The 12,059-nt window shown below is 45.5% G+C and overlaps 1 protein-coding gene across 2 annotated transcripts in view; it reads left to right on the top strand.

The window, feature by feature from the left end:
• IPO13 (importin 13) overlaps positions 1-12,059 on the top strand; it is a 50,994-nt gene that overhangs the window by 20,806 nt on the left and 18,129 nt on the right. For both annotated transcript variants that reach the window (XM_044302342.1, XM_044302341.1), the window contains exons 8-12: positions 139-286; positions 1,336-1,517; positions 6,713-6,739; positions 6,822-6,956; positions 11,150-11,293. In XM_044302342.1, the coding sequence (XP_044158277.1) occupies positions 139-286; positions 1,336-1,517; positions 6,713-6,739; positions 6,822-6,956; positions 11,150-11,293 (636 nt within the window). The remainder of the gene's footprint in view (positions 1-138; positions 287-1,335; positions 1,518-6,712; positions 6,740-6,821; positions 6,957-11,149; positions 11,294-12,059) is intronic.

Here is a 12,059-nt window from a genome sequence, read left to right on the forward strand (position 1 = left end):
TTAAGCATTTTCCTTGTAGGTTAAATAAAGGTGAATCTATGTTACAGTATTAGTAAGATATTAGAAGAATGAGGCACTTGTATTCAGGGGGTCCACAGAAAGATGGTGTCTAACAGTTACATTTCTTGTTCCTTGCAGCACACAGAAGCTTTGCTCTTTGGTTTCCAGTCCATTGCTGAAACCGTTGATGTCAACTACTCGGATGTCGTCCCTGGACTTATTGGCCTCATCCCCAGGATCAACATCAATAACGTACAGCTCGCAGACACAGTGATGTTCACTATCGGTAAGGAAGGCCAGTATCCGGAGTGGGGTACATTGTATTTGATTTAACCAGGAGGTCTTGGAAAATTTCAGATTTAATCCCCTTCCTGAAGCATGATATACTGCACAGGGAGGGCACAAGCTCAGTAGCTGTGTCTGAGCCTTCCACGGTGAGTGTCACTGGTAACATGCAGTTGAGCCCCTGCTGCAGTGGCTGGGAATGAAGTTAACTCAAATCCCAGATGTTTAACCCCATCACTGATGAACAGAATGTGAAAGTGGTTTTACAGAGAGCGGGAGCACACCCACTAGGCCGTCTTAGGGCTATTTCACACGAGCTAGTCCATTGCGGGAATCACTCTCCATGTGTGAACATGGTCCTCCATTCTAGATTTGTAGGAGCGCATGGCATTATCATGATTTATAACGCTGTGTGCCTCTGCTTGACCCTACAGAATCCTACTGACAGCTTTATGTCACTAGGATTCAGTAGCAATAAGGTCAAGCAGAGACACACAGCATTATAAATCATAATCATGCCATGCGCTCCTGCAAGTCCAGAACAGAGGGATAAAATAATCAAAAAGCCCTTTGTAGTCAAAAATGGTACTAAAGAAAACGACATGTGCTGCAAGCAAAAACAAAATGTAACAAGCCACCATACTGAATTAATCAGGAATGTAGAGACAGAGAAACATTGCAAAAGCAATGAAACTATACAGATTTATATAAACTTGGTTTCATGTAGCCCTAACAAAATGCAGAATAAAGTTATTAATTCGTACTGCATAAATACATAACTAGAGACAAATAGAGAAATAGCTTTTTTTTTTTTTTTACCAATTACCTCCAATTTTCCATATGTATCTACCGCAAATTTGTGCCATTAAAAATACAACTTGTCCTGCTAAAAACAACCCATCATACATCAATTGGAAAAAGGACAGAACATAACATCACCTTGTAACAAAGGTGGTTAATGACGGTCTGTTCTAATGGTTGTATTATTGTTACCTGCGTGAACTTTGCACCATGTAAGACCTCCTAATGGTTTGCTGCTTGCATTGCTAGGAGCACTGGCTGAATGGCTGGCCGACCACCCAGTGATGATCAGTAAAGTGCTGCCTCTGGTCCTTCATGCCTTGGGAAATCCTGAGCTGTCAGTGTCTAGTGTTTCCACCTTGAAGAAAATCTGTCGGGAGTGCAAATACGATCTTCTTCCCTACGCTGCCAATATCGTGGCTGTGTCCCAGGTAACATCAATTGCCTGTTTTGAAATTCGTTGTTCAAATTTTGAGGAGTTTTCCAGCTTTTAAGTAATGAAAAATTCTTCACCTTTCTAGTGTCCTTAGTCTTCATTCCTACTTCTGCTTACTATTATGGGAAGAAAGCATTGGGGTCATTTACTAAGACTCCTTGTGCCCGTTCTTGGGGTAAAACTAGATTTTTGTGCTAACCGTAAAATCTGTTTCTCTTCTGTTCATTGGGGGACACGGGCCTTGACCGTGGGTATAGCTGTTGCCGCTAGGAGGCGGACACTAAGCACACAAAGTGTAAGCTCCTCCGCTCAGCTATATCCCTCCTGCATGGACCAAGCTAATCAGTTTAGTGCAAAAGCAGTAGGAGAAGCCAGACGCAAGAAAATTACATTATGTACAAACCCAGAACCACACAGGCCCGAAAAGGCCCATAAACAAAAAACTGGGTGGGAGCTGTGTCCCCCAATGAACGGAAGAAAAACAGATTCTACGGGGAGTACAAAAATATAGTTTTCTCATCCGTCTCATTGAGGGACACAGGCATTGACCATGGGACGTTCCAGAGCAGTCCCTGAAGGTGGGCTTAACTACAACCCACCTGCCAATCAGAGAAACGCCGTTTGCAAATCTCTACGCCCTAAAGAAGCGTCAGAAGATGCAAAGGTGTGCACTCTGTAAAATTGAGAAAAAGTATGCAAAGACGACCAGGTTGCCGCCTCGCACACCTGAAGGGCCGAAGCCCTGTGATGCATCGCCCAGGAGGCTCCCACTGCCCGAGCTGAATGAGCAGTCACCCGGAAGGGCGGGTCCCGGTCCTTAACGCGTTACTCTTCCACAATAGCCAAACAAATCCATCTGGAAATGGAAGTCTTTGACGCTGCCAGCCCTCGTCTCTGCCTCTCTGGAATCACGAACAGGGAATCCGTCCGCCTGAAAGATGCCGTCTGGGACAGATAGATACGCACTGCAACTAAAGTAGGACTTCCAAGTCCGGTGGTAGATTCTAGAAGACGACGGTTTCCTGGCACAAATTGTAGTCTGGACCACTGCATCCGAAAAACCCTTAGCCTTCAGTAGGGCGGCTTTAACAGCCGTTAAATGTAGTGACCCTAAATTTGGGTGTAAGATTGCCCCCTGCGACAGCAAGTCCTCCCGAAGAGGAAGACGCCAAGGTTTGTCGGCAGGAAGTGCGACTAGGGATGCGTGCCACACCCTGCGCAGCCAGTCTGGGGCCACGAGAATGATGGGCAGTCCCTCGGACCTGATTTTCCTGAGAAGCCGTGGAATGAGTAGAAGAGGCGGGAACACGTAAGGAAACGTGAACCGACTCCACGGAATCGCCAGTGCATCGCATGCCAGGGCCCTGGGGTCCCTGGACCGTGCGACAAAGTCCTTGACCTTGTTGATGAACCGTGAGGCCATGAGATCCACATACAGCTGACCCCACCTGTAGAGTTGTCAGACTGTGCACCAGACAACCCCTGAGATGGTCGGCCCAGTGTTGCAGAGAGAGCTGAATCGCCCTCAACTCCAGAACATTGATTGGAAGGGAGCGCTCCTCGCGTGACCGTACCCCCTGGACCGAGAGATTTTCCAATACTCAACCCCCAACCCCTGAGGCTTGCATGCGTTGTTAACACCCTCCAATGGAGAGGGAGATATGAACGCCCGGAGAGGCCATCCACCATCTGAGGGCCCGGCTCACTGGGGCAAGGAAACGCATTGGCCGATCCAAGGAGTCTGGGGAGCTGGACAGAATGGCTCGCTGCAGCGCTCTGGTATGGAACTGAGCATAGGGAACTGCTTCAAAGGCAGAAACCATGTGCCCCGGAGCCCGCATGCAGCGACGAATGGGAACCGGAGCTGGCCGCAACAATGAGCGAATCTGAAGATGGAGAGCTAGAGAGAGTTTTTCCAGAGGCAAGAACACCTACAAATTGATAAAGAAATGAACCCACTGCGAACCGGAGAAACCTCTGATGACTGACGCATATGGGCACGTGAAGATAAGCGTCCTTGATGTCTATCGAGGACAGGTACTCCCCGGTTCCATGGACGCAATGACCGACCTCAGTGACTCCATCCGACAAACGCCCAAATATATCCACAATAGCCTTGTTGGTATTGGAGACATCCTATGCCACCCTAGATAGGAAACGCGCCCATTCCGGTTCTTCCGTAGGGTGAACCTGATGGCGGCGCAGCACACGCAAAGCAGAGGGAGTCTGACTGAGGGAATGGAAATTTTGCACGACATGATGCGCAGGCAAAATGACACACCAGAGGGACCACCTGCTTCGGGACCTGCTCTGGCGCGGGGGTGGGACAAACACAAGCCATGCGCCCAAAAAGGCCGGCGACTCTCAGCGGCCGCCGGGCCACGCCCTTTTGCTCTGCAGCCCCACCGCCCGCGCTCGCCAGAACACACATGGGCATCCCTGGCCAAACCCAGACGACGGCCAGGGAAAAATAAGTAGGCCGTACAAAAGACGGGGCCTCAATTAATAATTGCCCCAGCTGCCCCAGCAGACACGCCGACCAGGAAGTGGCGCTCCGGAGGAAAATCCGCCCCCTCCTCTCCCTGGCGCGTTCAGGAGGATGCCATCGTGGAAACGGACGCCCCCAGCTGTAGGCCCCAAATACAGCCGGGGCCTCAATTACCAATGGCCCTGGCGGCCCTATGGAAGAGGTGATGAGGACGCCGCCGGATCAAGGAAGCGCTTCACGTGTGGCTACACAGCAGGAGCAGCCCCCTGAACCCTGCACCAGGTGCCATTTAAACATTACCGGGCTCCCATTTCCGTCCATAGTACCTAGGGCGTCCACATGGGGAGGAGAGGGTACTGAAGGGGGCACTGTGGGCAGTCTCCTACTCACCTGTCCGAAGTCTTCTGCCCCCCTGGCTCTAGCCGGATCACCACCTTTGGTGTGCGGCCCCTTGGTGAGGGACGCTACACTGGAAACAGAGTGGACTTTCGCTGGGGCTGCCGTGGTGATGAAATTGCTGGTGGGAGACAGAGGTTTTTACGGGAACCTCTGGTCCTCCTTTTCTTCCGGAGAGCAGGAACGAGCAGGGTGTTTGGGTGACCCCCTGGTCTCCAATCCCCTGGGTGAGAGTGCAGGCTGGTTTTACCCGGACTGCCTGAAGCTTCCCGCTAGAAGGAAAAAAAAGACTAAATTAGTAAATCAGCTGACCTGTAACGCAGGAAGGTCTGCCTCCTACAGACACTAAGCTGAAACTGATTAGCTTGGTCCCTGCAGGAGGGATATAACCGAAGAGGGAGGAGCTTACACTTTGTGTGCTTAGTGTCCGCCTCCTAGCGGCAACAGATATACCCCTGGTCAAGGCCTGTGTCCCCCAATGAGACGGATGAGAGGATTTTTTTTTAAATGCCTGTGCGACCACATTTTGTGATATAGGGCCTTTTTCCACTGCACTCGACACAAAAATAGAGAAGCTGTGGCATATCTTGTAGTAAATCGCAAGTTAAAGGGGTTATCCCATGATTAATGCAAGAAATGAAAATCATCCATAATCTAGTGCATGATGACCTCCTAGCACAGCTAGAACCATCGCGGTACCGCACATGAATGCTGAGATCTCCCCATTCATTGCTCCAATTGTTCTGCTACTTTTATGTCAAGTTGGCAGCTTGGAGGGTGTGTCCTTTCTAAGAGGGTGTGTCCTTTCTAAGAGGGTGTGTCCTTTCTAAGAGGGCGAGTCCTTTCTAAGAGGGCGAGTCCTTTCTAAGAGGGCGAGTCCTTTCTAAGAGGGCGAGTCCTTTCTAAGAGGGCGAGTCCTTTCTAAGAGGGCGAGTCCTTTCTAAGAGGGCGAGTCCTTTCTAAGAGGGCGAGTCCTTTCTAAGAGGGCGAGTCCTTTCTAAGAGGGCGAGTCCTTTCTAAGAGGGCGAGTCCTTTCTAAGAGGGCGAGTCCTTTCTAAGAGGGCGAGTCCTTTCCTTTCTGCTGCTGCTAGTGACAGTGGAACTGAGCATGTGCTTCCATCACAGTGACCAGGACAGAGAATATAGAAAAAGAGCAAACAGCAGTTGGGGCTATACAGATAGATTTCATTGAATAACCGGGTAGCTTTAATACATTTTTAATTACATACAATTACAAAAGTATTCAGATCCGGGTGCTGGTTTGAAAAATGTAGAATCTGATTCATGGGAAACTTCATTAAGGATCCCTTATATTAATGATTTTCTTAAAAAATAATGTTTCTCTGCACTAATTACCACCATCCTCCACATGTAATGTCCAGTTCAGCATGACTTGACCTTCCGCTAGTGCTCATTTGATTGCTTCCTTTGCTACTCTCATGTCCATTCTTAATTCAACAAATATTTTTCATAGCGGCTCCTTCTAAGGCCCCATTCAGACGAACCTATGGCCTCCGTTCCTATTGAATTGGTCCGAGATCTGCAGCATACGGCAAAAAGATAGGATATGCCCTAACTTTTGCAGTGCAGAGGTACAGAGCGAAAGCCCCCGGAAACACTCGGGAAGCCCTTTCGTAGGCTTCTGGTTCCATGCCTCTGCACCACAAAAGATAGGATGTTGCGGATCACGGAACCCAGCTGTGTGCAGTCTGCAACACGGGGGCAATACATTCGTCTGCACGGTGCCTAAAATGATGGGGAACGTGTGCCGTCCGTGGAGAACGCGTACAGCACATGTCTGTGAATCACTGACATGTGAATGAGGCTTTAGGGTACGGCCAGGCGGTCAGGTTTCTGCATGCAGTTTTAAAAACCAAAACCGGGAGTGAATTAAAAAAAGAGAAGTCATATCTGTCCTTTTATGCTTTCTCTCCTTTTATGATCCAATTCTGATTTTAGCTTTCAAAACTGCATCAAGAGACCTTATTGTGTGTCTGTACCGTCCGTAGAATGGGTCTGCATCCATTCTGAAAATTGCGGAACGGGTGCGGACCCATTCATTCTCTATGGGACAGGAATGGATGCGGACAGCGCCCCCGATCTTCCAGTCCGCGGCTCCGGAAAAAAATAGTACATGTCCTATTCTTGTCCACAATTGCCGGCCGGGTGTATTGCGGATCCACAATACACTATGAACTTGTGAATGGACCCTAAAAGAGTGTTATTCATTTTGTGCAGTTATCTCTAAGTGGTTTAATATTGTGACGCACAAACAATACATGTGTAATGGTTTCTTGTTTTTCCAGGACGTGCTACTGAAACAGATCCACAAGGTAAGTATATATTCTCACCGTGAGGCGGGTGAGCTGGTGTCACCCGGTCTGCTAATAACCACTGGTTGCTGTTGTCTTGCAGACCAGTCAGTGTATGTGGCTGATGCAGGCTCTCGGCTTCTTGCTCTCAGCGCTGCAGGTGGAGGACATTCTGAGTAACCTGCACTTGCTCATCACTCCTTATATCCAGCAGCTGGAGAAACTGGCAGATGAGACAGTGAGTGACGTTTGTACAGTTAAAAGGATTTTTCTCAGTCTCAATATATGTAGCTTTTACAAGAAAAGGTTCTTTCTTCAACTCCTTGCAGTTTACAAGATGTCTTCTTAGGGTGTTAGTGAATGGAAACTTTAAACCTGTCTTGATCATGTCCTGTTCTTACAGGTTCATGGTTCATCAAGTCATAGCTTCCTGTTAAGAGCCCTACTGTTGTAAAAGCACTTAATGTTCTTGTTTACTGACAGCAAGCAGAGATATGAATAACTGTGCATTAGTTCACAGGGTTGGCAACATTATATATTACTGATGTCCTATGGATTTCTATGCCTAAGGCCCCTTGCAGACGAGCGTGTCCGGATTAAGTCCGGATGCGTTGCGTCTTCCATCAGGGAAAATTGTGCGAGTAGGTACGTAATTTCAGTCAGTTTTGACTGCAATTGCATTCCGATTTTCAGTTTTTAGTGCGGGTGCAATACGTTTTGCATGCGCGTGATAAAAAACTGACTGTGGTAACTAGACCCGAACCCGGACTTCTTCACTGAAGTTTGGGTTTGGGATCGGTGTTCTGTATATATATTATTTTCCATTATAACATGGTTATAATAGAAAATAATAGCATTTTTTAATTCAGAATGCTAAGTAAAAGGTCCATTGTGGGGTTAAAAAATAATAAAAACATAACTCACCTCATCCACTTGATCGCACAGCCGTACTCGTCTTCTTTGCTTCTTCTTTCAAGACCCGCAAAAAGGACCTTTGATGACGTAATTGCGCTCACCACATGGTGAGTGCGATGACGTCACCGAAGGTCTTTTTCCAGCCAGGTCCTGCAAGAAGAAAGAAGACGTGCCCGGCTGCACGATCAAGTGGATGAGGTGAGTTATGTTGTTTTTTTTTTAACCCCACAATGGACTTTTTAGGCTACTTTCACACTGGCGTTTGGTGCTGATCCGTCTTGTATTTGCACAGACGGATCCGCACCAATAATGCAAACGCTTGTATCTGTTCAGAACGGATCCGTTTGCATTATTCTTTAAAAAGAAAAGTCTAAGTCAAAACGGATCCGTCTTGACTTACATTGAAAGTCAATGGGGGACGGATCCGTTTTCAGTTGTCAGTGAAAACAGATCCGTTCTCATTGACTTACATTGTAAGTCAGGACGGATCCTTTTGGCAAGCAGCGTTTTGGTGTCCGCCTCAAAAGCGGAACGGAGACCAAACGCAGCCAAACTGATGCATTCTGAACGGATCCTTGTCCAACGTTTGTATCCATTCAGAATGCATTGGGGCTGAACTGATCCGTCTTGGGCTGCTTGTCGGAGCCCTGAAACGGATCTCACAAGCGGACCCAGAAACGGCAGTGTGAAAGTAGCCTTACTTAGCATTCTGAATTAAAGAATGCTATTATTTTCCATTATAACCATGTTATATTGGAAAATAATAAAGTAAATGGGGTCCCGGGTAACTCGTCCCTCGTCTCCTTAGCAACCATGCTTGAAAATCGCATCGCATCTGCATTTGCTTGCGGATGCTTCCGATTTTCACGCATCCCCATTCATTTCTATGGGGCCTGCGTTGCATGAAAAACGCAGAATATAGAACAGGCAGCGATTTTCACGCAAGGCACAAGTGATGCGTGAAAATCACCGCTCATCTGAACAGCCCCATTGAAGTGAATGGGTCCGGATTCAGTGCGGGTGCAATGCGTTCACCTCACGCATTGCACGCGTGCAGAATTCTCGCCCCTGTGAAAGGGGCCTAATTCTTGCTTGCTAGCAGTTCCTCTTGCCTGCAGGCGGGCACTGCAGTCCCAAAATGGCTATATGGAGAGTCATGTGACCAGTCTCATCCATCAGTGGCCTTCTTTGTCTAAGGCCTAGTTCACACTTCACAGTTTTGGTCAGTGATTTCGATCCATGATTGGGAGCTAAATCCCAGGTGTGGGTGAAGAACACAGAACAGATGCAGATCTTTCCATATCTCTGTGTAGGCCCCCACTTCTGGATTTAAGTCACAATCACTGCTGGAAATAAGTGTGAACTAGTCCTTACACTGCAGACAGGCAGGGAAACTGGTGCATGTGCCGCCCATCAGCAGTGTGAGTCAATGTTGGCTATTTTGGAACTGCAATGCCAGCCTGCAGGTAAGAAAAACTGCTAGTAAATCTCAGTGCTGATGGCCTAAATTGCTCAATATTTAGGTTGCATAGCAGCTTTTTATGTTAAAGGGGTTGGTCGGTTTCCTATATTGATGACCTATCTTCAGGATAGGTCATAATATCAGATCGGCCGTGTCCTGAGGATAGGTCATCAATATAGAAAACTGGCCAACCCAGTTAATTAATTTTAAGTTTCCTAGAATGGCCTATCTAACCCTTGGGATACCGGATTTTTTTTTTTTTTTCGCTTTTGCTTCTATATTTTTCTTTCCTGTCTTCCTGGAGCCATAACTTTTTTAGTTTTCCATACACATATCCATATGAGGCCTTGTTTTTTGCGGGACAAGTTGTACTTTCTAATGACAACATTTAATATGGCATACAATGTAGTGGGAAGCCGAGGAAAAAAAAATCTAAATGGGGTGGAATTGGAAAAAAAAACAAAAACACAATTCCTCCACAGTTTTGCGGGTTTTGTCCCTATGGAGTTCCCTTTGCGTCAAAGCTTATCTGTGGCTTTCATTCTCTGGGTCAGTACGATTACAATGATACTATAGATAGATATATAGAGATATATATATATATACTTATATACTGTGTGTATGTATATGTATATGTGTATATATATATATATATATATATATATATATATATATATTATATGGGTTTTATATGTCTAATAAAAAAAAACTTGGGCAAATTTTTTTTTCATTACCATATTCTGACCCCCATAACTTCTATTTTATAGTTATGTCTACTGAGCTGTGTGGGGGCTAATTTTTTACGGGACAATCTGTAGTTTTTATTGATAACATTTTGAACTGTGTGTGACTTTTTGATCACATTTCATAAAAATTATTAGTGGTTAAGAGAAGTGATGCTAAAAAAAAATTATATATTTTTTCCATTATGCTATTATTGGAAAAATATGTTTTATTTTAATAGTATGTGCATTTTCGGACATAGTGCTGCCCATTGTTTATATTTTTTATTATTTATGTATTTTTTATTCTAAGGAAAGGTGATTGAATATATATTATATATATATATATATATATATATATATATATATATATATATATATATATATATATATATATATATATAGCTATAGATGGATAGATATACAGTTGCAAGAAAAAGTATGTGAACCCTTTGGAATTATATGGATTTCTGCACAAATTGGTGATTAAAATGTGATCTGATCTTCATCTAAGTCACAACAATAGACAATCACAGTCTGCCTAAACTAATAACACAAACAATTACATGTTACCATGTTTTTATTGAACACCCCATGTAAACATTCACAGTGCAGGTGGAAAAAGTATGTGAACCCTTGGATTTAATAACTGGTTGAACCTCCTTTGGCAGCAATAACTTCAACCAAACGTTTCCTGCAGTTGCAGATCAGACGTGCACAACGGTCAGGAGTAATTCTTGGCCATTCCTCTTTACAGAACTGTTTCAGTTCAGCAATATTCTTGGGATGTCTGGTGTGAATCGCTTTCTTGAGGTCATGCCACAGCATCTCAATCGGGTTGAGGTCAGGACTCTGACTGGGCCACTCCATTTTTTTGGTTTGTTTTTGTAGCCACTCTAGGAGGCTACAATGTCCTCCACTTTGTTTTTATTGAATATTTCTATACTCCGATAGGGAGTATAGTATTACATAAATTGCTGATTTCCTATGTTGGCCTGCCATCTGCTGGCCAACATAGGAATTGCAGCTCTAATATGCTGTGTCAGAGAGACTCAGCCTATTAGAATTAATGACCAGCATCACTGATCACTGCGCGCACGCGCTTCTGGATTTTTCACCCTTTAGATTCTGTGAACACACTTGACCAGGGCATCTAAAGGCTATAATGACCGTGATCTGCATTATTGCCAGTGGCGGACATTAGCTGTGGGCCTCTGCTGTGCGCATGCAGCCGTGTTTAAAGACCGCTCAAGTGCCATACATGTACGGCGCTGATAGGAAAAGGGTTAAATAAAATCACCATGTGACTTGATTCTTGTTCCTTCTTTGTAGCCAAATCCCTCCAATAAATTGGCAATTATCCACATTCTGGGTCTTCTCTCCAACTTGTTTGCCACTCTGGACATCAGCTGCCATGATGACGATCACAAAGCGACAGAAGTGAAAAAATTGCCTGTGGTGCAGGGCCCCAATCCGGTGAGTCTTATGTCCTTGCCGTTACCCGGAATTGCAGCCATGTTCATGTCGTTAGGGGTTGTGGTAATGATGATGATTGATTAGTTTCATTTAAAAAAACAAACAGAAAACATCAAAGTATGAATCTGGCCTAAGGCTACTTTCACGCTTGCGGCAGAGGATTTCGGCAGACAGTTCTGGCGACTGAACTGCCTGCCGCATCCGGCAATCCGGAGGCAAACGGATGCATTTGTAAGTACCCAGATCTAAGTAGATCTGGTATTTATTTTTTTCTCATTTATAAAGGTCTGCCCATGCACAGACCACAAAACCTCATCCGTTTTGCCGGAACACTTGGGGCATTAATGCATTTCAATGGAAATTAATGCCGGATTTTTGGCCGGAGAGAAAACTGCAGCACTTAACAGGGACTGAACTGATGCATCCTGAACGGATTGCTCTCCATTCAAAATGCATTAGGATAAAACTGATCAGTTTTTTTTCCGGTATTGAGCCCCTTTGACGGAACTCAATACCGGAAAAGAAAAAACGCTATTGAAAGTAGCCTTATCGGAATCTAAAACAGTTGGATCCACAATGGTGCAGCAGTGCTTCTCAGAGCGCTCTGCACCTTCAGGTTTATCGGCTCTGCTCAGCTTTTCCAGCCTGTGGGACATGGATCTCATATACTTTGTATGGATCCCTACTCCACATACTGGAAAAGCTCAGCAGAGCTGATGAAACCTGAAGGTGCAGAATGCTGTGTGAAGTGCTGCTGCAACTTTGT

This window comes from Bufo gargarizans, chromosome 7, assembly GCF_014858855.1.
Source record: "Bufo gargarizans isolate SCDJY-AF-19 chromosome 7, ASM1485885v1, whole genome shotgun sequence".
Classification (NCBI taxonomy): domain Eukaryota; kingdom Metazoa; phylum Chordata; class Amphibia; order Anura; family Bufonidae; genus Bufo; species Bufo gargarizans.